Below are 25064 nucleotides of genomic sequence, written 5' to 3'. Positions count from 1 at the left end.
TGCATGCTTTGGCGCATATGCCAGATTCAAGGTGCGATGTTGCAGTCGCAACAGAAGGTCTGGAGTGCATAGACGAGGGCGAAATCCTAGCTTGGTGTGAGGAAACAGCAGAGTCTCTTCGGCGTGTTCCGTTAGTCGTGTCAAAACAATATGCTCAAGTAGTTTCCCTAGGCACGATGTTAGGGAGATGGGTCTGAGATGATCGATGTGTGGTGGCTTCCCAGGCTTTGGAATAACTATAATCTTGGCTGTTTGCCATTTTTCTGGAATTCAACCCTGGGTCCAACATTCATTAAAAAAGGCTATGACGGCAGTGATGAATGAGTCGTCCAACTGCCCAAGAATCTTATTAGTAATGTGGTCAGGGCCAGGTGCCGACCTGGTGTTTAGCTTATAAATGGCAGCCTTTACCTTAGCTTCTGTAAAAGGTGCATCTAAGGCGTTGTTGGCCTCTCCGGTGTATGGCCGGTGTTCTGTTGGAGGGCGGCCTTGTGGCATGTACGTGTGATGAGTGCATGTCGTGTCCCCGGGTAGTATCAAAAGGGACGTCGACTAAATCTGACATGAAGTTTAACCTCCTCTGGAAGACAACATAACTCCAAAATTGAATTTCTCAGGAAGTTTCGAATCCTGTATGGCTTGAAGTGACCACAACATAAGCCACCAGTCACTCAGTTCATCTAAAGCAGAAAGGCCATAACATCTCTAAAATATGTGGCTCATGAGATTGCAGGATTTTTCAGCGACGAATAATATTAACGCCTCATTGCACACCAAAATATTTGCAACCTTCTTTATTTACTTCCAACAATCTTTCACGCACTATAATATATCACATGCATAAAACGTTGTGGAAAAAAGATCATGCTGAAATGAAACACTTGGGAGAAAAAAAGGAAACACACACACCAAAAAGTAACACAAACACACACTGAATGTGGAATGCACAGAATTGTAGTGATGACAACAATGGCACTTTTGTGTTGACTTGGGTTTAGGCAATGGCAGTTTTGGGTTCCAGAAAAGAAAAGGAGGAGAGAGAGAGAAAATAGCTTCCTAAGGAGAAAGAAAAAAACAAAGCCCAGTTTATTTTGAACAAGTGCCGTTCTTCCTCAAGCTATGTCAGTGTTGACTATGGCTAGCAGCAGAAAAAAAAAAAAAAAAGGGTAATACCAGAATAACAGCAGAGTGCATTATTAATGTTACTAAATGAGCTCCGTCCAATGAAAGAAAATGACCTAACATGTCTCACTACTTATGAGCCTACTTCCATGTTAGTAACAATTACAGTGAAAAACTGTGAAGGCAGATACCGATTCCATCATGGCGCTGTCCTAGCTTTAAACCCAGAGCGCCTCAGTGAAACGTATGGCACGTAGAAACTGATAAAACCAAGTAAGTGACTGTTTGGCTTGGAGCAGATTCTGGCTTAACGATTGCCGACAGAAATTCCAAGCAAAATACAAAAAAAAAAAAAAAGAAATGTAGCTCTAGCCTGTGCACTTGACCACCTGTCCGACTAGACCGGTCAAGTCACGAGTGATTGAACACGTGATCCTTATTGCCTGTGCCAAATGAATCACTTTGCAACATTCCATACAATTTGTTGTACATTTCATGGCAATAAAAATAAAAAGATGGCTGCAGTCTAGCTCAGCTAACTGTGGATATTCAAAGCAAAAGCTTGCTTTGACCTGGTTAAGTCTTGGTTTCACTTTGTTAACCTTTGATTTAGCTGTAATTGTTATACACTTTTCAATAAGGCAGGTATGACGGCTGTGCCTATGTCGGTGGCTAGACATGGCTACGCTTAGGCTTGGGTAGACACATCGTTAGCCACACGTGAATAAACAGGCAACTTCACGTGCTTGGCATTACGGACCCTCTCCAGTAAAGTAGCTCGCTGCGCGATATCCGCGTTACCGTGTACTACAAGGTACAGGTGTGTCGTTAGGGGGAAAAAACAAAGCAGAGCACGGGTCCCTTTTGCGACGAAAAAATTGTATGGAAAGCAGGCGTTCCCCAGAGAACTCCTGTTGCCGCCAGCGCCACCTATAAGTTTTTAAATCAAACTAAAGAGTTATTTGACAAGCTTTATAAAACTTCACATCATGAAATAAAGAAATAATACTATTTAGGGCAATAAGTAAGGATTAATTTAACAACCAAAACTTCTGAAACCAACTAGTCAGCAGCGACCGCCAGGGGCGCTGCCTACAACAGGAGTTCCTCAGCAGAATTTTCATTGCAAAAGGGACCCACCTCATCAGCCCCGAACGACACACCTTTCTCTTCTAGTACACTGTATCCGCGGGGTGGTCAGACGCTGCTTGCCGACGACCTGGCGTCGCTCTCATCTATGGACAAGCTCGTGAGTGTGGCGCTTGTCTTAGCCAAACACGTGGCAAGTCACGTGGTCAGGCAGCGACCCAGCTGCGGACAGCACGTGCGCCAAGCCAGCGGCGGCGGATCTTGGCGCGGGAAGTCCCGTGATGCGTTGCCAAGGCTACACAGCGCAGCTGCGGTCAAAGGTCAATCGAAGGTCAAATTGCCGCCGACGGCAAAACTCGGCTCGACTAGGTCGGTGAAGTTTTGCTTTGAGAATTGTTTAAGCTTCCCCTAAACTTGTGTGCCACGGTAGAAACAGAAATACGAGAATGCACTTCCTTAAGTGGGTAAAACCATAGAACCACAATGGTGACCCCGAGGGTAATAAACAGCAAGAAAACTGTCTACACATGAAATAAGCTTAAAAATAATTAAAAATTTCGAGCAAACAATTACGCTTAACCTATCCCTCTTGAAAAATGTACTGAAAACTAACAGTTCACAGTTCTCAACTACTATCCTGCCAATGAGGACAACGAAACTAGCCCATCAGAGGCAATTTTTTTGTCTTCTATACTACCAGGTTTAGTAACATCCTTTTCCTAGGTAAAATTCCAGCACGCACTGACAAACATTCCTTTAATGTAGTACTAAAAATTGTATAACAACTTCCTATCAAACGAAATATAAACACACTGTTTACTACACTACCATTAAAATTAGAAGTGCTAAGGCTTTGCCACAATGGACATTGCTAACGATTGTATAGCATCCTACAAAATGAAATACGAACACATTGTTTACTACATTACAATGCTTATAGCAACCGTAAGACTTTTCCAGGGTAGGCTTCACCCAAGGCAATTTTAGGGCAACTCTTTTTGCACACATGATTATCTCTTACTCTCACTGCCTAGTCTACCTGTTACCAACACTTTCTGCCCAAGAACCTTTGTTCAAGGGCTTGTCAAACATTTTTCACGCAACAGTATAAAGAAAAACAAAAGATAACTCGTGAGGCCACTAGGAATGCATTTCATGGAACAGCATTGGCAGCATTAACAAATTCGTTGTACGAAAAATGCTCACTTGACTCAGTACAGTTGTCTCATAGCCAACAAATACAAGAATTTGCAAGAAGTCTGTATGAAGCCCCTTCAACAGAGTCACAAAAAAAAAAAAAGCTTACTTATGCTCACTCCTGCAAGGCTCCAGATGAGCCCAGCAGCAGTAGAGATATGTTAATACATTGACTAATGCTCTCTTTTCCAGTGGAACCTATAAATATAAAAAGGGGAAACTTTTAGTTTTACAAAAATGTAAATCATTACACTGTAAGCACCTTCGGATTTAACATTTGAACAAGCACAAGGGTATACAACAATCAACAACCGCCATTTGCACATTGCAAGTTCAAGGCAATAATGCATTACAAAATGAAGCCAACCTTAAAAACCACAAAAACTTGCATGCCATTTCGAAGTCCACGGGCATTTTGATGCGCCGCCAGATTTTACAACAAACTTTCACTTTGCGTCCGAAAATCTCGACTTTTGTAGTATTTCTCAAACAACGACGGTACAAAGGTGACTTGGCTCCGAAAAAGGTAAAATATCGGCCAAAAACAAACACTCGGTGTGAAAAAAGCTAAAAAGAAAAGGAAAAGGGAAAAATGGGGAGTGCAAAAAGGTTTTATTGAGCAAGGCATCTTAGTGAAACTTCATTTCTTTCTTTTAAAATCTACTCCCCAACTTTTCTTCACTTTCATATCCTTACTGCATACAAAAGGCGCACAGCTCGCATAGGGAAAGCTAGAAAAGTTTGAGCACATTTTTTTCCTATTTTTTTTTCTTTGTTATGGAGTGGCAGTGACTTGCGGTGAACGCGGGTGTGACGGTGGCACTGTGTACAGTGGGTCAAAGTCCAGGACTCGCATGACCGGTCCGTCCGGTCACTCAGTCGCGGACCCTGAGCCCCCAGATGCTACTGATGCGGACGCCAGTGGTCGGTCTTGCGATGGTTGAGAAGAGTTGCTTGTTGATGTCGACGTGCGGTAGCCGGCTGCGTAGGGACTGCAGCGCGGCGTCGGTCAGTAGACCGAACACTTCCAGGTGCTGCAGGCATTCCATCTGCGACAGGACGCTGAATACAGTGGAGGAAAAAGACAGGGTTCATTTTCATTATCATCATCACCATCCTATCTCACCTACTGGAGGGCAAAGGCCTCTCCCATGGATCTCCAATTATCCCGGACCTCTGTTAACTGTGACCAATTTATTCCCGCAAACTTCTCGATCTCATACCCATCTAACTTTCTGTAGCCCCCTGCCATGCTTGACTTCTCTAGGGATAAACTGTGCTACCCTTAATGAACAACAATTGTCTTGCCTTTGCATTACATCCCCTGCCCACACTCATTTCTTCTTAATTTCTACTACTATGTCCTTAACATGAGTTTGTTCCCTGACCCACTCCGCTCTTTTCTTGTCCCTTAAAGTTACACACCTATCATCTTCCGTTCCATTGCTCGCCGAGTCTTCCTCAATTTAAGTTGAACCCTCTTAGTGAGCCTCCACGTTTCTGCCCCGTAGGTGAGTACCGGCAAGACGCAGCTGTTATACACTTTCTTCTTCAGGGACAATGGTAGGCTGCCATTCATTATCTGAGAATGCCTGCCGAATGCACTCCATCCCATTCTTACCCTTCTAATTATCTCTGCCTCATGATTGGATCCAGGGTCACTATTTGGCCTAAGTAGATATATTTGCTTACCACTTCCACTGCCTCACCACCTATCTCAAATCGCTGTGCTGTCCCAAGATTATTGATCATTACTTTAGTTTTTTGCATATTAATTTTCAGGCCCATGCTGCTTTATGACAAAAATTCAAGGGTTTTCAAGGGCTTTCAAGGCTTTGTGTGTATTTCCAATGACCACATAGTCAGTTAAAAATCTAAATAATGCCAAGGTTTGGGGAAAGATGGAGTTATGACGAGAAACCATTGAAAAATGGGAACGTTGTTGGAGCCAACATTTCTACAAAAAGACTTGACTTCAGACAAGTCCCCTTGTAGAAGCAAATGCTCCTGCAACATTTCCTCCTTCGTAGAATTCTCATAATTGTTTGTTAGGGTTACACGAATAAGTATGGGTGTGCGAATGCCGAATAGTAACTTTCCAATATCGAATATCATTTTTTTTTTTACAGGCCTCGATTTTTTATAGGTTTTCGTGCACAAGCAGAAGAACCTTCGCATGTTCGGGATGACATCACTACTACACGCAAAGCAATCAATACAAAAGCTTCGATTGATCAGGATGGCGAAACATGCACTTAATTGCTACACTGAGGTTCGGTAGTTGGCTTAGCTAAACCGCTAAATCTCCCTGCAAACTTAGTTTCCTCCAATCAAAATATAGGACAGAAACTGCACATGACCACACAGAATTCTGGACTGTCTAACAACCTAAGCCTACTGAGCAAGCCAAGATTTGCTATACTTCCTAGAAAGTAACCTCATGCATACAGTTAGGTCACTTGACTGCTAATGCCTCGGAGCGATGGAATGACAAGTGTGGGGGGAGAAAAAGTTCGCGTTTTTGCGAACAGATCGCATCAAAATTCAAAAAAAAAAAAAAAAAAAGGGGGGGGGGGGGGGGGGGGTTGTTTTTTAATGCATGGGGCCTATGGGGAATTTTGCAACTCCTATACCACTAAACTCTGGGCACTAAAGGCTACTGGCCCTGCAGGTTTCCACCTTGCCTGCAGTGCTTCATGTCTGCTCAACAGAAAAAAATTCTGACTTCCTGTTACAGTACATGAGGAAACTTTACATTGCGTTTAAAAAGTTGCTTCTAAAAGTGCACAAGTACCGTATTAGCGCCCCTATAACTGGCCCCTGCAAGTAATTCACACCCCTATGCTATGCCTTACGACGAAAAACAAAAGATACCCCTGCAGAATTCATAGTGTCAACATAATAAACACAACAGTAGTCACCATCAAACTTCTAAAAAAATATGGATAGATTAGATATAGATGGATAGATAGAGCGAGACAGACAAACAGACAGAGAGAGAGAGAGAGAGAGAGAGAGAGAGAGAGAGAGAGAGAGAGAGAGAGAGAGAGAGAGAGAGAGAGAGAGAGAGTAGGGCCACTTTGGTTTCAACCAGCTCGCTGCCTTTGACAAGCTCACAGAGAGCGGACATCTCCACTGACTCACAGGTAGGTGGCGGGAACGATGTTGTAGCAGCGGCTGACGGCCAGCAGCTGCAGGTTGGGGAGCCCCTTGGCGATGGCGCGCAGCGCGTCGCAGCTGACCTCTGCGGCGTCGCTCAAGTCCAGCTCCACGAGGCGTGGGCACTGCTTGACCAGCTCTAGCACATCTGGAAGAAGGAGGAGAGCAAACGGCAGTGGATGAAGCAGATGAAGAAGCTGAATACATTCAGAAGCCACTCAAAGTTGGAGAAAACCGTGTATAGTATATGGGATATATGCCTTTGTATACATATACCGTAGCTGACCGTTTTTTTGGACTCCGAAAATTCGGACTTGCTGGATATTCCGGACTTCGACGAGGAACTGCCTGTTGTACCACAGGAGTAATGACTCATGGATTTTTCAGACTGCTTTTTTATTCGGACTATATTTCATTGCCCTCCAGGTCCGAAAAATTGGTCGACTACTGTACGTAGTAAACGCCTTATAAGAGAGAATTCCCAAATTTTCAGCGTTTATTGGCTGTCATACGGAGATATGGCAAACCATGCAGATCGTCAAACTGGTTTTCAAGCAGAACAATTATAGAAGCATAACAGGGTCTGGCAGAGGTACTGGAAAATATGTAAAGCAATCCGGATACTGAAATGCAAATGCTGAAAGCCTAAAATAGAGACAGTTCCGAAACTGAGGGAGTACCTAGGAGCACACAAGCAGCAAGCTATAGAAGCTGGACTAACAACCACAAATGAGATATCAAAAAAGAGAAGCAGAAAAAGAAAGAAAAAAAAAGTAAAAAACACGCCCTCACAGACAAAATACTGCTCTGCCAATATGAAATTAAACGTTAATTGGCACCCAAGCTTGAGCAGCCTCTCGAACGAACGGTTTACCTGGGAGCATTGGCACTGTCTTATCACGAGGATTGCGAGGGTGTTCCACCAGCATGAAAGCCTACATTTCCGCAAGCTAACAAATATACATCATCTTCACAACTGTACAGTGCTAGACAGTGGGAATACCTTCACTCAGCACATTGTTGCAAACTGTACAACAGAAGTGCAGGCTAGCACGATCAGTTATAAGGATGACTGCAATCAGAATGATCATCAACAGTTATGATGATGGGGCTCATTCCACTCAAATGTTCCATTGCCTCCCTTACATACGGGTACCGCAGTCTTTGTAGCTTGTCAAGTTATCAATAACAGCATATAATAGATCTTTATCCCCTCCATACCCGCTGTGCAACTGACTGTCAGGAGGACAGAATAAGGAAGATATCATGCAGACTCTCGTTTTGGTAAGAGTGGTACAAAAGTTTACAGAGCCTCAATTATTAAGTAGGTTCAACAAAACCTGTCACTGAGCTAGTTGGTACATATTTGAATAAAGAAGAAAACTTGGCACAATCTAGACGAGGACAAGGAAGAGAAGATACGACAGAAACAGACAGAAACCTGTTTCTGTCATATCTTTTCTTCCTTGTCCTGTCTAGTTTAAGGCACGTTTTCGTCTTCATTCTATTAAGGGGGCAGTTGGGTCTTTGGGGCCAAAAAACGGTCAAAAAAAGCGTTCTCTGAAAAATGGCATTTTCGGTCTTCACGGCCATTTTTCTATCAGTCTGTAAATTTCCTCATCAAAAGGAACCATATTTTGTTGTTATTATATTAGAATAGCATTTTAAAGTGCACTCTACAGCTCAGTTAGCGCAGAATTCGATGGTGAAACGGCACTTTTCTTGCAATGCAAAGCTAGCATTTCGTCCTCAGATATCTCGGCACCCAGTGCAGGTACAACTGTAATACTTTTTGCTTCTGATACCGAAATGTGTGGAGAATACAATGTTGGAAACAAATTTTTCAAATGGAGGCTTTGGAAAATTATTATTCTGTTCAATTGGCACCACCCGCGAGCCATTTCTGGCAGAGCGCGGGAGAAGCGAAGTTCACTGTGTTGTAAAACGACCAAAAATAGCTGAATCAAAAAAGTGCTTCCTACGTTATATTCTTTAGTCATTTTTCTGCCTAGCCACGTGGCAATTGCCATTCTGTATGGAGTGGTTATTTTGTAACTGTGACCCAAAATAATGGCAATTAATCATCAATTAACTCAAAATACCATCACCTTACAAAAACTCTAATGACAGATATGAAATCAGCACAAGAAACTCTATAATGCAGTGCAGTTTCATTAAAATTGGTTGGTAAATAAAAAAAAATAGCTCTAAGACCAGTCTGCCCCCTTAAGCAAGAACTTTGAGCACTGGGTACTGCAGAAATGCTTTAGTAGTAGCTACCTTAACTCTTTCGGGACCGCTCCATAGGCCATCGATCACATATGATCGATGGTTTCGCGAGCCTGCAGAATACAAATTTTTCCTCAATGGAACACCTAGTGACATCTAGGAGATAGTTTGAGAACTGGAGTTTTCTCTTTTGTGAAGTTTCTTTTTTTATCGCCAGGCGGCAACGCATCAGATATTTTATTCTGACGGGCAGTGGTTTCGAATGTAAACAAACATGGCATCATACTCGCGCCAGCGCGATAAGAAATCCGCCTCGTCTCGTCTCACATATCTTCGCCTTCTACAGTGGATTTTAACGATGAGAGTGGCAGTGAAGAGTCAGAATGCAGCTTTAGAGATCGGATTTCAGCTCGAGTGAGGATTCGGGTGTCGATCAGCGTGGAACATCAAATCGCACTCAAAGGTGGGTGTTGGTTTCGGTTTCAATTGGCTCTGGGGTAGGTATGTGCGCTCGAAATATGTTCTGCCTGGTTTATATTTGTTCGCTAGGGTGTTAACTACCTATGGTGGTGATCTCCTGCCACCAGCGTAGAAACGGATCAAGTTTTCGCCGAGACGAGAGCCCGGCGTGTACCTGGGCGACGACGTAGCCATGGCCCTAGTGCCAAAGAGATCACACACAAAACAAAAAACCACTTACACCTAGCCGCATCAAACTTTCGCAATGAAGAAACAAAGCATAGTGTTAGATTTTGTATATCCTGAAATAATTTTATTCTTTTTTAATATTTTTATATTTACGCTTCTTTCTATCTTTTTCTGTAGTTTTTTTACGAAGTTCTTACTTTCAGATTTTTTCATGGTTCTATGGTCAGTGTTGAAGTAAAACTTGGTATTGTATGTCAAAGAACATATAATTAGCTGCATTTTGGTATATGCTAAGGCAGGATGGTGCCTTTACTTTATGTAATAAAAAATTTGTACTGAGACCTCCCTTTTTCATCACTTTTTCCGGCGGTCCCGAAAGAGTTAAAGGGGCACTGACACAAAATTTTGAAGGCGAGATAACTTCGGAGATAGATTGGTGGGAACACATATACATCATCTGCAAAATATCATAGGCGAATACAGCCTAGAACATATTTAAAATCAATTTTAAAGTGTGTGAAACGCAACCGAGCAGCCAGCAGAGGACCACGCGCAATCGACATCCTGAGGATATGGTGTAAATAAACAACATCTAAACACGTCACGAGTTTGTGTTTGCCGCTTCCGCACTGCCGGCGTTTTTCGCCGGCTCGCCCGGCTCACCGCTCCAATCGGAGGGCCGGAGGGCGGAGCTTCTGCTCTCGAGAGCGAACAACCCGATCGTTGGCGGCGGAGGCGCCGTGATTTCGTCAGCTAATCGGGCAGCTGGCCGCGACCAAAGTTCTACAGCGATTCCAGGCACTCTGTTTCTATTACTGTTTATTACCATTGGATGCGAAAACGCGCCGGAGGCACGAAAAGCCCACTGAGCTAGCCGCACGGTCGCTGTGCAGGCGGCGGCCACAGCCGCGAAGTGGCCCAGGCTGGCGCAGGTAGCTCGAGTGATAGCTTGTTACCGCTGCACGAAATTGTCCTCAAGTTCCGACCATGGTGGCTTACATGAGAAAGGAGTTAATGATGCGATGGCGGGTTGCATTAAAAATTGTCATCTGCACCGCTTACGAGAGCGGCACTCGAATATCCGCCGCAGTGCTAAGCCGAACACATCTGTAGGCGGACCTGTAGGCAGACCGGCCGGCTGCTCCCAGCGCGCGTCTTGCCACCCATCGTCTCGAGCATCGCGCGTCGTCCTTTAGCCGCGGTAGCATTTGCACTCGCAGCGCCTGCGTCACATCCACGGTCGCTTTTTAATTAAGCGCCTCACAAGATCAGTACGTGGGGGCATTCGCAGAAACTGCCGTCGATGCGGATTCGACAGTGCTACGGCGGCTCTGCTCTGTGATATCCCTCCGACGGTCACGTGGTCAGCTTTGTTCACACAAAATCCACAAAATCCATCGTTTCGCGGCACTCGCTGAAACCGAAACTGCGACTGGCTGCATTGAAAATGCCTCTAATTAAACAACCGTCACACGCTGAAGCAAATGAGGTTTCTACAGGTTATAAGTAGGTCACTAGCTACTTATCACAAAAAAAAAAAAAAAAAAAAAAAAAAAAAAAAAAAAAAAAAAAACCAAGATGCAAAATTTTTGTGTCAGTGCCCCTTTAACTAACCCTTGGTGCATCAGTTTCCCGCACACCCTTTGGAAGAATGACCACACAAGGTTCAAGCGCGCTATAGAGGAACAAACAGCACCCACGGTCATTGCTCAGCTCCGTCCGGCAGCCCGAGATGTTGAGCTTGCGCAGCTTGGGGGTCACCGTCAGCACCAGGGTGTCCAGGGAAGCTGTGGTCATGCCCGACCAGGCCAGGTTCCAAGACGTCAGGCTGGCCAGCAAGCGAGAGAAGAATGGGGTTGGCAACTACTTGGCTTGTTCAAAAAACATGCTTAAAGGGGCACATGGGCCTTTGGAACTGAAAATTTACCACAAAATCAATTTTCTTACTAATTTTATTTGCAGTCTATAGGCCCCAAATGATGTACCTGCAGAATATTATAGTTGTACCATGAGAACTCATGAAGCTGTCGCTATTTGAAGTCACCTAAATTACCATTTTCCATATGGTTCCAAATTTCATGCCTTGTTTTCTCAGGACCAATTTTTTCCCATGGGGTCAATTGTCGGGTACAATATCTTTGGATGTACTGGTCAGATTCGTATCATATTTGCTGCATTTGAAAGCTTGTGAACTGGACAGTGCAAGGAAACCACAAAAATGTGGAATTTCTTTTTGCTGGCACAAGATATCATACAGTTAATTTTACAAAAACATTGGAAATTGATGACATGACATTTCATAAGTTTACAGCAATTGCAGATACAATGCCAAAATTACTACTGTGGTATAGTTGTACTCCGTGGTCCTTCTAGAGCAGAAAGGGATAAAAAGTGTTACCATTTTTCATTAGCAGATAATAATAAAAAATTGCCTGAAGTGAAATACACTTAATGTGTAAATCTCAAGCACATAAGTTAAGAAAAAAAAAAAGTCCACAAGACCAGTGTCCCCCCTTAAAGCCTCCACGCTTTGCTTTCCATTACCTGTGTATTGTTTAGACACTCGTAAGGGATAACCAAAAGACGTATGAACAGCCAGCGGTGCTTCGCAAAAAGCTGAAATTGTGGGCAACCATATCTCAAAAATGGCTGAATCCACTTTTCCAGGTATACATGTGACTGCCTCATGACCTCAGCAGAAGGCAAATATTTATGGTTTGCAACATATCTAACACCTGTGCTTTTTAGCCATTTCAAATTCCTTCCGAAGGTTTTCGAACCAAATGTCTATCGAACGCCCCCTTGTAAATACATAGGGCGAACACTGAAGTGAGCGTTCAACTGTCAACTGAAAGATGTCGCGAAGCACAGGCGCAACAGTGATGAGTTTTCTAAAGCAGGTTTGTCATAAACTTTTCGTCTAACAGGTGTACTTGTCCTGCATAAGCCGTAACAACAAGATCGTAGGTAGATAAGCTAAGCGCAAGACCTTGGGCTTGCCGCTAAGTAAAGAGGGCAGGGTAGTAGTACCTGGTACAGCCTCTGGTGATGTGCGTGATGCCAGCATGCGTGAAGCCCTTTGTCATGCACATGTTGAGGCTTTCCAGGTCCCGGTTGGCACCAATTAGCCTGCAAGATCAAGTCAGAGAGAGAGAGAGAGAAAGGGAAAAAGTAACTGTGAATACTGCACATCAGTCTCATGACAGAAGTCTGCTCTTCAGATGCCCGCATGTAACACGCACTGTCCTAGTAGAGGGTAGGCGAAGGTCACGTACCACGTGCTAAGCAAACCGGGGCAAAATGGCAGAATTTCCAACGGGGAGATACAGTCTAGTGAGAAGAAACAGCAATGGGCCAATGACGTCCATACCTCGAATTTCCCATGCTCGAGAAGAAAGAGCATTTGCGGCTGAAAAGGATTGTGTGTGTGTGTCTTTCATTGACCACAGGCACGGTCAGAGCTGGGTTGAAGTGTTACAAGGTACGGACGTTTCCCATGCACAACACAACAACCCCACTGTCTAGCACTTGCACCGCAACCAGGGTTTGATTCTCAGCCGCGGTGGCCCCTTTTCCGATGGAGGTGAAAAGCAAAAGTGCCCGTGTGTACGAGATTTCGGCGCACTTTAAAAATCCCCAGGTGGTCAAAATTAGTCCGGAGCCTTCCACTACGGAGCGCCTCATCGCCTGTGTTGCGTCGGCGCGTTAAACTCTACAAGCAATCAATCAATCAATGCACCGCAACCAGCCCAGCCCAGCTTATAGTCAAGCCGAGCCGAACCAAGAGTAGAGCAGAGAGAGAGAAGGAAAGGGGGTATAGATTAGATAGATATGTCGACAGTGTGTCAGCAGCCCCGAACAGCGAGTCAGAGAGAGAGAGAGAGAGAGAGAGAGAGAGGGGAGGGTGGAGGGTATAGATTAGATAGGTACGTAGATAGACAGTGCGAGCAGCCCCAACCTGCAGATGTGGTCGTCGAGTGGGCACTGCTCCAGGCTGAGCTTCTTGAGCTGGGTGCAGCTGCCCAGGAGCTCAGACAGTGCGGACACCTCGATGCTGGCCATGCTCAGGTCCAGGTACTGCACTTTGCTCACGCCCCAACTGCAAGAAACGTGAATAGTAAAGCCATTAGCAGTAGCCGGAAGCGAAAACAGGGCATCACAATAATCTGGCAGCAACCTGAAACTACGCAAGCACTGATCGCCCGCTGCGATCATATGCAACATGCTCTGGTCTTATGCACACGCACAACGACTTGATGCCAGGACCCGTTCCTGATGGCAATGAGGCACAGAAAATGTCAGCAAGCGCTGCTTGCCGCAGTTGGCAAACGCGCACAGAGCAAGTAGTTTGAATTGGCATCACTATTTTAGGTTGTAATGCAAAGCATTTGCTATTTCTCCAACTGCTTCTGTTGGTTACCGGTTTAGTGGACCGCTTCCTCGACATTCCCAGTTTTAGTATGGGGCCTATGAGCCATGTCACTATGTGTTAACTTGTAGGCTAGCAGTCACAGTACACGTGAATAAATGCACGTTATGTGGCACCACGCAGTGTAAACTAGGTTGCAACTTTCCGCTATAGCAAGCTATATAAGGTCTCGTTGTGGTGCATAAACACAATGCCTTTTTTTTTTTTTAATGTTCAACTTGCCTGTTTTTTCCAATACCGCACACTAATCTCTCCAACAAGCCACTAATTGACTTCACTCGCAAGTTCATGTTTCTGCTGCATGCTTGCATTTTGATTGAATTAAAAGTGCTGCAACAGTATCTTGACATTCCACTGGACAATGTTGCTCCTACAACCTACACCCATTTTCTATTATAAACAACAAACATGTTTTGTGCAAGTTTTAGAGCGCTGGAGGTAAGATGAAGGTTTGGGCCCACCTAAACTACTGTTGAGCAATGTATATTTTCATCTTTATACAGCAATAGATGCATGCTGTGCAGCAAAACAGAACATCATAAGGACACTCCCCCCCCCAACTTCTAATCTTCCCACAAATACCATGTTAGAGACTGCTCTAGAGCAGGTATTAGGTTACAGACAATGTAACTATCACACCTATAACTGCTATCAGATATAAAAATAACTATCGCCATCTGAACTCCTTCTCTTGCAGCCTCTTCACTGGGTTTCGCTCTTTTAGAACGCGAACGCTTCACTCCATTACAAAGTGCTGCCTGTGCAAACAAGCTAAAATTACCTAAATATTCAAACAAAACAAAAATTTGGTGACGTATCACATAGTCAATTCCCTATTAGCACTAGCAGCCGTTGCTCCTCAGTGACTCTGTTATTCTTGGTTTACAAAGGTCACAGTTGTGTTAAAGGTGTTCATGAATATACAAGTTAGTATACACTCACACAGCACACAATTTGTTGCAATGCAGGTTAAGACACGGAGCTTCAAATTTAAATCTGGATATACAGCAGTCAGCGGACAGCCAAATGAGGTGGCGCATTCTCCTTCCTGTTGGCGCAGCTATCCTTTTCACAAGAGGCTTCACAGACTAGATGAAATTTCCGCTCATGGCGCATTCGGTGCCCTCACAGTGGTGTAGTCAAAAATATATTTTGAGGGGTGTTATACGCCACCAAAGAGACAGAGGCTGCGCTGGACACCCATTCAATATCCTATGCCATTCTTCTGCATGCATAAGTGTCGAACAAGGGGTGCAAAACAAGGCAGCAAAACAACCCCACCTGGCTACACCCCTGTGCTTTTGTGCTAAACTAAAGCAAAGGAAGAGGTCACAAGCATTGCGGGTACCTTCGGTCAGCCGGGCAGCAGAGCAGTGGAGTGTCGCCAAAGACGGGCGCCTTGATCTGAAAGCGCGTCGAGACCTTAAGTCAGTTGTGCACAAAGCAGTTGCTGTCAAAGGAGTACAGACATAAAATTTCAAAGCTGAGATAACTATGTAAAAAGCTTCCTTTGATATTGAGATTTCTGCCAGGATGTTTCAACAAACATATTTTAAACCAATTTTAAATCTTTGCACGCTCGAGAAAGCTCAGAACGGATACCCTTTCAACATCGGCATCAGCATGACGCGATGAGCAGCTCATCCTCAAACTGCCAACGTCAGGGCTCTTGTGATGTAGCCAACACACTGACTGGTGTTGGCATGCACTGCTTCACCTTGTTTATCATGTTGCAGTTTTGGCACTGACATCATGCTGCCTGCGACCACAACCAGTCAGGATGGACACGCACACGTCTGGACCAGTCGTAGTGCGACCAGAACAAAGATGTTGTGAGCTCCCTCCTGTCATGGCAACCGCCTTGGTGTTTATTTTGTCAAAACCTGAACTAACACGAACAAACAAAGCTGTAAATAATTATTTACGCTACAACTGGCCATGTAATGTGCCATTCTATGATTACAGGGCTGGTAGGCACCCATTGCCGTGGTAAAAATTTAACACAATTTCGTGTCAGTACTCCTTTAAAGCACAGAACTGCCCAAGGGAAACAGTAAATTCTGTCAGTATTACGAAGTATGTGGGGAGGGGAGAGAGAATTGAATGATTGCAGGAGTTAATGCGCCGACGCAATGCAGGCTATGAGGCGCGCCGTAGTGTAGGTCTCCAGATTAACTTTGACCACCCGGGGATTTTAATGCGCGCCGAAATCTCGTACACACAGGCGTTTTTGCTTCTCACCGCCATCAGAAAAGCGGAGAGAGTTAGATGCCCTCAGTGTTTCAGGATTTCATGACATAGTAACGAATATAACCTGCACGTTAAAGTCATGCAATGTAACCCCATAAAACAGAGGTAAGGCAACCACCAGTCAAGCTTTTTTTTTAAATAACTGCATGTCTGGTCCTATATAGACGGGCACTGCACAGCGAACATGTAGCATGGTAGGCTCTTGCCCTTTTTGCATTGACTATGGATGTACGTATGTTTATTAATAACACATAACATCTGCATCTTTGTGCATTTATATTGACAACAAATTGAACTACTATGACATTCACGAAAAACTTCTCAGTTCACAATAAAAAAATAATAATAAAAAAGAATACATTTTACAATGCCGAGGGTACACATGGGCTGTGAGGCACGTCGTAGTGGAGGGCTCTGGGTTGATTTTGACCACCTGGAGACCTTTAACGTGCGCCAAAATCTCGAACACACGGGCATATTCCCTTTTAGCCTCTATCAGAAAGCAGCCATCATGGCCAGGATCAAACCCATGACCTTGGGTTTAGCAGCACAACGCCTTAGTAACTCAGCTACCACAATGCGTGCAGGACACAATCTCAAGCCACTTTCCCTGTTTTGCGTCACTTTGTTCTCTGAAAGGAGTGAATAAAAAAAAAAAAAGGGGGGGGGAGGGGCAAAAAAGGACGTGCTAACAATTGTGTAAATATGAAGTGTTATTTACAGCTTCTAAAATTTTGCAACTTCTCAACTCATCGTCACCAAAATAAATGTAATGTACTTTTCTTTCAGTTTCAGGGTCAACATCAGGTGTTAGGTGTGTACCGAGGAGTGAACTTCAATTTTAGGACACTTCAGCAACGAACTTTAAATTTAGGACACTTTCCTCCCTCAGTCAATTGCAAAGACGAATCCTCTTACCAAGTGTGACCGCAAGACTAGGCTTATTCGATTTGCAGTGCTCCAAGTAAAGCGAAAAGCGCCAACACGGCAACACTCACGGAAGCCATGGCTAGCCTGAGGACGACGACCCCGCGGTTGAGCACGTTTCCAAGAACGCCGGGGCTGATGTGCTTCTGAGTGAGGTCAATGCGGCGCCATAGGCTCTCGTCGAACCTGTGCACAACCACCAGCACACACGATATTCCAACTGGAAAAGAGCGCTGTCAACGCAACTCGCTGGTCACTCATCGAAAACCCAAAAATTTGAAGTATGATTTTAATGCGTAGCATGCTTTGCTGGGTACCCCCCCAACCCCAACCATGTCACAACCGGATTCGCACAAAAATGCAGAACTGGCAGAAGTGACATGCTTAATTGTTATAATCGCCCAAACTTGTCGAACGTAATTCTGGAAAACCAAAAGTACAAACTTTTTAAAAATGTATACATAAAAGTGAACTTGATTGTCACAGGACTCATATGTAGATAATGTTCCCCATGACTACCGTACTTATTCGATTATAAGCCAGTCACGATTACAAGGCAAGGGTGCACTTTGGAGAGTAAAAAAAATCGTCAAATATATATATATATATAACTTCGCATATAATGTGGGAATGCCTTTGAGACTGGATATAGGGAAAAAACCTTGCCTTATGTTCGAATAAATATGGTATGACCCAAGACGAACGACAATGACAAAGAAATGGCTGGCGCGTGTGTTCCTCGTGCTGGCTCACTCATGGTTGCAGTGTAAATAGATCAACCATCATTCTTCACCACGGTTCCTGTCACTTTTGTCTGGCTGCCACGTAACAATATGCATATGACACACCTCCCCCCCAAAACCAAAGCAAAGAAAAAAAAAAAAAGAATGACAAAAATACGAACAAAATAAGTGAAAATGGCACAACCGTGTAACGCTTTTCATTTTCACAAAGATGCAGAGTTGGCAGAGAGAAGCGGAGTAAAAAAGTGCTACACTTTACTAGACAATCCTCTGAATTTCTGCACATTTTTTTTTTACTCACATCTTTACATTACATGCACGATACAGATCTGTCGCTTGTGCTCAGGCCACACATTTAAGGTGACGGAAACGTTTTAGCAGAAAGTTAGGCCAGCCCTGACACGTTTTTTTTTTTCTGCCAGATGTGACACCCTTCCGGAAGAATTAAGTTAAACCTATTGCAATACTGATAACGATAATAACAATAATGAAACAAACAAATGTTCCCACCAATCTCCTGCACTAACGGGTGATATTATAGAACCACCTGTGCAATCACTAACTCAGCCTCAAAGTCCTGCGTTGCAACGGTGCACTGGATACTTGGCATTTGCAGTCAGAACAAGAATCCACGAAATTAATAGTCCTCCAGTCTACCTATAGTCTGGGTGGATTGCCCTGTCTCTACTACTACTTCTACCACTCCTGTAAAGATAGAAAATGCAGATTAATGAGGAAGGGACCACACTGAACATTACAGTTGGAACACATCCCCCATTTGAATCGTTAAACGACTTACGCTAGCCGCATCCACCGTTTGCAGACACGCCCGCAACTGGCCAGGACCGTCTTGGGCAGCCACTTGAAGACATCTAAGATCATCTCGTCTGATAGATCCATAAAGGGGTCTGTTGAGGGAAAAGCCAGGGAGGCAACGTTTTAAACACCTTGCGTAGAAGATTCACCCGGCTCAAGAGAAATTTTTCAAGAGAAATGTTTGTCGTATTTTTCACGTTATCTACTGTACGCGCGACTGCATTTTCTGTACCTTTTTACATCACTTTTCGCATTTACTAACAAGAGGTCCCACTACAGTGTTCACTTTGGGACCTCTTTCTGTATATTGTGTTGTATGACATTCACCAGGATCTAATAAATAAACCTTGTTTCAAATTCAAATTCAAATACTAAAGCACCAAACACATTTTCATCACTTTACTTAGATGGCTCTGTAAAATACACCTAGCAGAGCCAGAAGGCATCTAAAGACCTTACAGAGATTGAAAGGCACCCCACGTCTACCGTTGATATTTTCAACGTCACAAACGTCCACAACTTCAATAAGTGAGCTAACGACAAGTAAAAAAATGTACGTTTCAATTGTTGCCAATAAAACGAGGGGGAGCAGAAATCTGAATTTTGGTGCTTCGAAGCCTATAGACCAAAACTGTCAATGCCTAACAGCGATACTTTACCACTTACCGCATAGCGTATCATATATGATACGCATCAAACTTTGTTTTCTCGCGGAGTGCGAGTGAAAATAAGAACGATCTACCACGTTTTGCTTGAATTTATATCCTGTTCGGCAACTACACCCGCAGTGGCTCCATCTTCCGAAGCTATTTTGAACCCCATTCGTAGTCCACAACATGGGGAGGCATTGTCGCATTCTCAATGCTCCAACTGGTAGGTGAATGCAATTTTTTTTTAATTTTTGGACTGTACTATCGTTTCAGAAAAAATTATTAGCGAGTTAAATGGCTCCTTGTCTTCCTCTTGTGACAATTTGAGCGCCGAACACATTTGCAATGAGCCGCGATGACTACATTTAGAGCCGTATCACATATGATACACTATGCAGATAGTCGCCCCGACTCAAAAGCCCCAGCGCCACGTTGCAGAAAAAAATGAAAATGGTATTAGAACGGTGCCAAAAGTTCCTGCTAGATGTGCTTCAGCACCATGGGAGGCCACTGGGGCCCTGGACCCAGGGTTCCACCCATAAATTCCACTCCACCCTACCCCCTACCCCATTCCCCCCTTTTCCTATTCCTTAATAAAGTTTGTTCAGTCAGTCAGTCAGGATGCTGGAGCAGTGTAGTCATTTCAGAAACAGGGCATCATCATGTGTTGTCATCATCATCATCGTTATCAAGGAGCGTTGTCATGATCACCCTGAAATTGTCTTAGTGATGAGCTCTCAGGGAAGCTGCAGCACCTCGGTGCAATAAATGTAATTTCACGAACTCTCTACTCGTTTTTCAATCCTGCTTCCTTTTTCTCTTCATCTCCTACGTTGTTCTTCATGTGCAAAAAAATTACCCGTAACTGCATGGTGTATCATATGTGATACGCAAAGAAAAAAAAAACTGTAATAAATCTAAACCATGTGGTGATTTTAAAAACTAAGCTTAGTTTTGATGTTCGCGTTACAAATCAAGGCTACTTTCCCACGAGAAAAAAAATTCATGCAGTAAGTTCAACACCTGCACTGAAACGAGACATCAGTGGTGGAGAATCGGGCATGCGAGGGGCAGTGTCTTTGCATACCTTTTCCGTTGTTAAGTTCCTGTCTGGTGTTGCGCTTGCACAGCGCGAAGGCGGCGGTAATCGTCCTCTGCGGTGTGCCTCCTAGGGACGGTATTTCCCGTTTCTGTCCCTGCAAAAAGGGAGCGAGTGGTGTCAGCAGGTGGTCCCCCGAAGTGGCCTTCATGGTTTAAACCATAGTGTAAAATCAGGTAGCAAGCCTTCGAATATACTGTAGAACTATAATAGCTTGAAACCTACGTACGACCCACTTGCTTAAATGGTCTCTTTTCCTTCTACCCTCCTGATCAGCAAAAGCAGCCCTGGACACTTTTGTGCATTTAATATGCCAGCCCACTATTTGTCCCTCCTACTTATATCCATTAAAAAACACAGCTGTTTGCTAGACTTAGGGGGAGAAAGAGAGTCGGACGCATTAGCGAGACCTGTGCTTTGCACTACTTCAATAAATGCAAAAAAGAAAAGAAAGAAAAAGAAATCAGGTAACATATTGGTTTCTATTGTCCTTTATTCTATTCAGTGATATCATTTATCATATTCAGGTATAACTGGTGCTGTGTGCTATCTGAAGCTGTGTGTGGGAAAGTATCGAAATTTACAAATACATCATAGATTGTGGTGACTCCCCCCTCTTAGGGTCATTGGCACATTGTCCACGTGCAAGGCCCTGACTCCTGTGGAGTACCGAAGAGCATTTGCAGCCCACCAGAACTCCATTTTCGGCAGGGCCGTTTAAAATAACTCTCTCTCTCTCTCTCTCTCTCTCTCTCTCTCTCTCTCTCTCTCTCTCTCTCTCTCAATTTCGCTTGCTCAACGAGTCGACGACACCTGTTAGCATCATCAGCTCCTATTTCAAACAAAGCCAGCGCAAAATTGCAAGTGGAAGGGGGTTGTGCAAACAAGCACTGCTCATCTTTTGTTGTCTAAATCTCCAAACAGCGCTGTTGCATGCCTCGGGCATTGTAGTTCAAGTTGTCCCGCTCTGCACTTTGCAACGTCTGTTGGTTGCAAATGTGAGTTTAGCTGCCACCACTGGTGCTCCTTTACATGGTAGCTACAAGAGAGAGAGAGAGAGAGAGAGAGAGAGAGAGAGAGAGAGAGAGAGAGAGAGAGAGAGAGAGAGAGAGAGAGAGAGAGAGATGTCACAGCATGCACTAGTTGTGCAAGGCTGGAGAAAAAGCAGAGTCGGGCTTCGTTGGACATTTAGCTGTTGCACCTCGCATAGATTTCTGAAGTTGCTGAGAGTTCTCTATGACTGGCAGGCCTGGATCATTTTGTCCAGAGCCTTCCACATCTCTTCCAAAGTGGACCACGCTAGCACATGCTAGAACCCACGGCAACTGGCTTTGCGAACTCGGCGTCGGTGCACCCCACGTCAGGCACATGAACTGGCAAGGAAAACAGCAGGACAGAGATCACGCCACGATTGCTGGGCAGAGTGTTTTTGAAGGTTGAGCTGGCCAACGCCAGGTGCTCCTCACGTGGCGCACGCTCACGTGTGCTCACTATTTTTTGCAAGCTCCTCAGATGGAGCAAGCCCGGACGCCGCTACTGCACACCAGCCTTTACACCAAGCATTGTGCAGTGACATCATGGCTTGACGGGCGCCTATGAGGCTCGGCGAAGCCACGCTTAGGCTAACAAAGCGAGCGCAAAGCTATGCATAGCAGTGCCAGGGGTTGCTAGACAAGGCGACCTCATCGCTCCGCGAGTTATTTTGGTGCAATAGACAATGCTCGGATTAAAGAGCTTTGCTGTTAAAAACTAAACCCAGTGCCACCCAGTGCAAAACTTCCGAAACAGTGGAGCTGTGGTTCTTTTCTGCTCGCCCGAGAATGGCAGCATCGTCACCGCGTAATCCTAGGATTTGCGCAACGAAATTGGCAGCTAAACGTCCTGCCCCTGCGAGACCACTGTGTCCTTTTTATCAGTGGGTCTGGGAACGGGTTTCTGCAAGGCTGCTGGCGGTTCTCGAAACCTGCTCGTACTCATGTGTGACGCACGACCTACAGCAGACGGACGAAAAGGCTAGACTTACAACAACTCCACTGTTGAAAATATGATCCAGCTAGAAACGAAACATTTTAAGATTCTTACATTACGGTTCCTGCCTAAGCAGTCGTACGGCAGAAAACTAACACGAGAGAGATAGTGCAAAAAACCCAACATGAATGTTAGCTTTCATCGGCAGTCGCACAAAACCTTCATGCGAAATATCCTATGTGTTTGGACAAAATTTCGCATTGAGTTAGGATTACCTACCTTGCAGAACTTGCGCGATGCCCTTGGTGGTGACGGCGGGACGAGAGAAGTGAAACTGGTGTGTGGGGATTCATCGTCAAGGTAGCTGACACCCATGTCTTCGAGAATTTCACTCGGGACGCGGTCTTCAACGGCCCATCTGTCTTTCGGCACATTTTCAAAATCGTCATCTGAGATTGCCACGTTTTCGATGCCGTTTGCCGCCGTGGTTATGGGCGATCGCTTCACGTTTTGTCTTCGACGCTTGCTGGGAGGGTGGTTGGCCGAGATGTCTTGCAAGGGGCTACGGTTCTTGCTGTTCATCGAAAAGGAAAACAGAAAGTAGGTGGTGAACATCGATCTCACGCAGAGCTTGCCGCATAAATTAATGGGGTAACCACATGCAGTGATGGCGAAGAGCAACGCAGAAAGCGTAACTCGGTGTGTACAACAAACAAATAGTGTGGGTGACAGCAACAAGGGGAAAAAAAATTAATACTCTGCCGTCAATGCCCTCTATCACTGTCGCTCACTTGTGGGCTGCTTCTGGCTGGCCAAACGCGAGCGGCAGTTCGTCGCTGTTGCCTACACTACCTGTTTGCTGCACATTTTGAGTTACATTTTTCGCATCGTTCGTTATGGTCACTGCATGTGGTTACCTCATGATGCTGTGATGAGCAGTAAGCGTAATCAGTTCAACAGCTTAAAAATAGAAAAAAAAAGGAAGAGGGAGGGGAAAGGGCTCAATATTTCCAAGCAAGAAGACTATGCAACGGAGGAAGAATTATGTGGAATTGTAGTAAGGAAGGAATGACATTGTTTGGCCCGGCAGACACCGTAATTTCATCCCCAACCCCACCACCCTACTCCTCAAACTACTGCAAACATTTGTCATCGAGTCACTCGATTGATTGATTGTAGGGTTTAACGCGCCGACGCAACGCAGGAGATGAGGCGCGCCGTAGTGGAGGGCTCCGGATTAATTTTGACCCCCTGGGGATCTTTAACGTGCGCCGAAATCTCGTACACACGGGCGTTTTTGCTTTTCGCTTCCATCAGAAAAGCGGTCTCCGCGGCCGGGAATCGAACCCGCGACCTCGTCATCGAGTCGCTCATCTGACGGTCTCTATGACCTCCGCTCGAGGAGCACATAACCTTCAGCCGCCTCCACAACATAATAAACCAGAAACCCACAATTCGGACGTGAATTGTGTGTAATAAAGTCATCGCTCTTTCATTCAATTTACAAAAATCGCAGGGCACAGTCAAATGCCGTTTGATTCGGCTACCCCGTTCAGTTGTCGGTTAGTAGTTACGATCACCTTCATGCCGGCGAGGTAAAACTTTCTAAAAATAAAATAGAGTCTAAACACCCGAGATAAGGCAATAACGAGTTCTTATACAGACATGCAATTAACCGGATGAGCCACATCTGCGAGAGCTAATCCCACCGCTTCGAGTACTGGCCGCAGCAACACTGCCACGTTTGAACTTTTGAAACAAACGGAAGTTACGCGGCAAAAATAAAACCACGTCTTCTATTCCCCTTGTCGACAACATTGCTACAATTACGTTTTATTCCTGGTATTTCAAAAGCAACATGATTTTACGGCAAACTGGGCCAGCCTCGAATTCAGCCCTGCAAAGCGCCGGAGAAAACGGCGCTAACATTGCGCGGTTACTGCGAGTTATTTTTCGAGTATTGAATGTTCTGGCCTCACAATACGCACTTTGAAACCTGCCATATTATCTATATAATTCATTAATGTAAAGTATCGTACAAAGATTAACCAATATCCTGTAGAATACTCGGGGATAACGAATTGGCGCCCAACGTACTTGGCGCGCTAAGGCAGTTTTGGCGGGGTAGCAACCGTCACCTAAATCGCCCTACAAACAACGAAAAGGCATCATTTTGATAACAAAAACTACCCCATCTGTGCCTTCGGTTCTTCTTGCCAAAAAATATTAGGTTTGGTGATTAAAGCCACCAATCAGAGACACAAAGGGTGACTAACCGGCCAGTCACAGTTCCAACGGCAACTGCTTCGGTACTTTTTTGCAGCGATCGGCAAGAAACTTGGAAACACATTTCGATCACAAAAATTTATCATATATAGACGCTGGCTAACAAAACTACTCCATTTTCGCAAAAATTGTGCTAGATTATGTAACCGATCGCAGGCATCGGCGGCAATCCTTTGGAATGCAGCGTCCAGTGAAGCGACTGCTACGATTTGAGGACCCAAAACTTGAAAGCTAGGAATGTTTAGGCGGCAGGGTGCCTCGAAATCGACCTACCTTTCGCAACTGGAGTAAGTGAAGGGAACGACTTTTTGATCCATATTCAGGGTGCCCCGATCGGTACTTTTATGATTGCCGCCGTCCCCGCGTTGCACCCCAAGAATCACGTACCACCTCGGCGGCTGTTAGCGGCCAATGAACCAAATTGCTCGCACGAGCAACCCCGGTCAAAATCG

At 44.8% G+C, this 25064-nt stretch overlaps 1 protein-coding gene across 1 annotated transcript; it reads right to left on the bottom strand.

Annotated features, from left to right (window-relative positions):
- Positions 1-779: 779 nt before the first annotated feature.
- LOC144162838 (S-phase kinase-associated protein 2-like) lies at positions 780-25049 on the bottom strand. Its single transcript, XM_077693530.1, has 11 exons — positions 24886-25049; positions 22606-22900; positions 20347-20455; positions 18593-18701; positions 17122-17236; positions 15222-15277; positions 13403-13543; positions 12475-12573; positions 11145-11272; positions 6553-6715; positions 780-4470 (listed from the first exon to the last, which is right to left on the bottom strand). The coding sequence occupies exons 1-11, from the start codon at positions 24927-24929 to the stop codon at positions 4284-4286; spliced, it is 1446 nt and encodes a 481-aa protein (XP_077549656.1). The 5' UTR covers positions 24930-25049; the 3' UTR covers positions 780-4283.
- Positions 25050-25064: the final 15 nt, after the last annotated feature.

The sequence above is a fragment of the Haemaphysalis longicornis genome, unplaced genomic scaffold (genome assembly GCF_048455015.1).
Source record: "Haemaphysalis longicornis isolate Haplotype H1 unplaced genomic scaffold, Haemaphysalis longicornis Haplotype H1 scaffold_12, whole genome shotgun sequence".
Taxonomy (NCBI): domain Eukaryota; kingdom Metazoa; phylum Arthropoda; class Arachnida; order Ixodida; family Ixodidae; genus Haemaphysalis; species Haemaphysalis longicornis.
The sequence above is the reverse complement of the archived record's forward strand: the minus strand, read 5'-3'. Positions and strand labels throughout refer to the sequence as shown.

Coding starts and splice junctions, on each gene's coding strand:
- LOC144162838 (XM_077693530.1), bottom strand. CDS start 24,929: ATGGATCAAAAAGTCGTTCCCTTCACTTACTCCAGTTGCGAAAG. Junction 18,702..20,346: donor GGAACTTAACAACGGAAAAG/GTATGCAAAGAC, acceptor TTCCCTCAACAG/ACCCCTTTATGGATCTATCA. Junction 15,278..17,121: donor TCAGGCTAGCCATGGCTTCC/GTGAGTGTTGCC, acceptor ACGCGCTTTCAG/ATCAAGGCGCCCGTCTTTGG.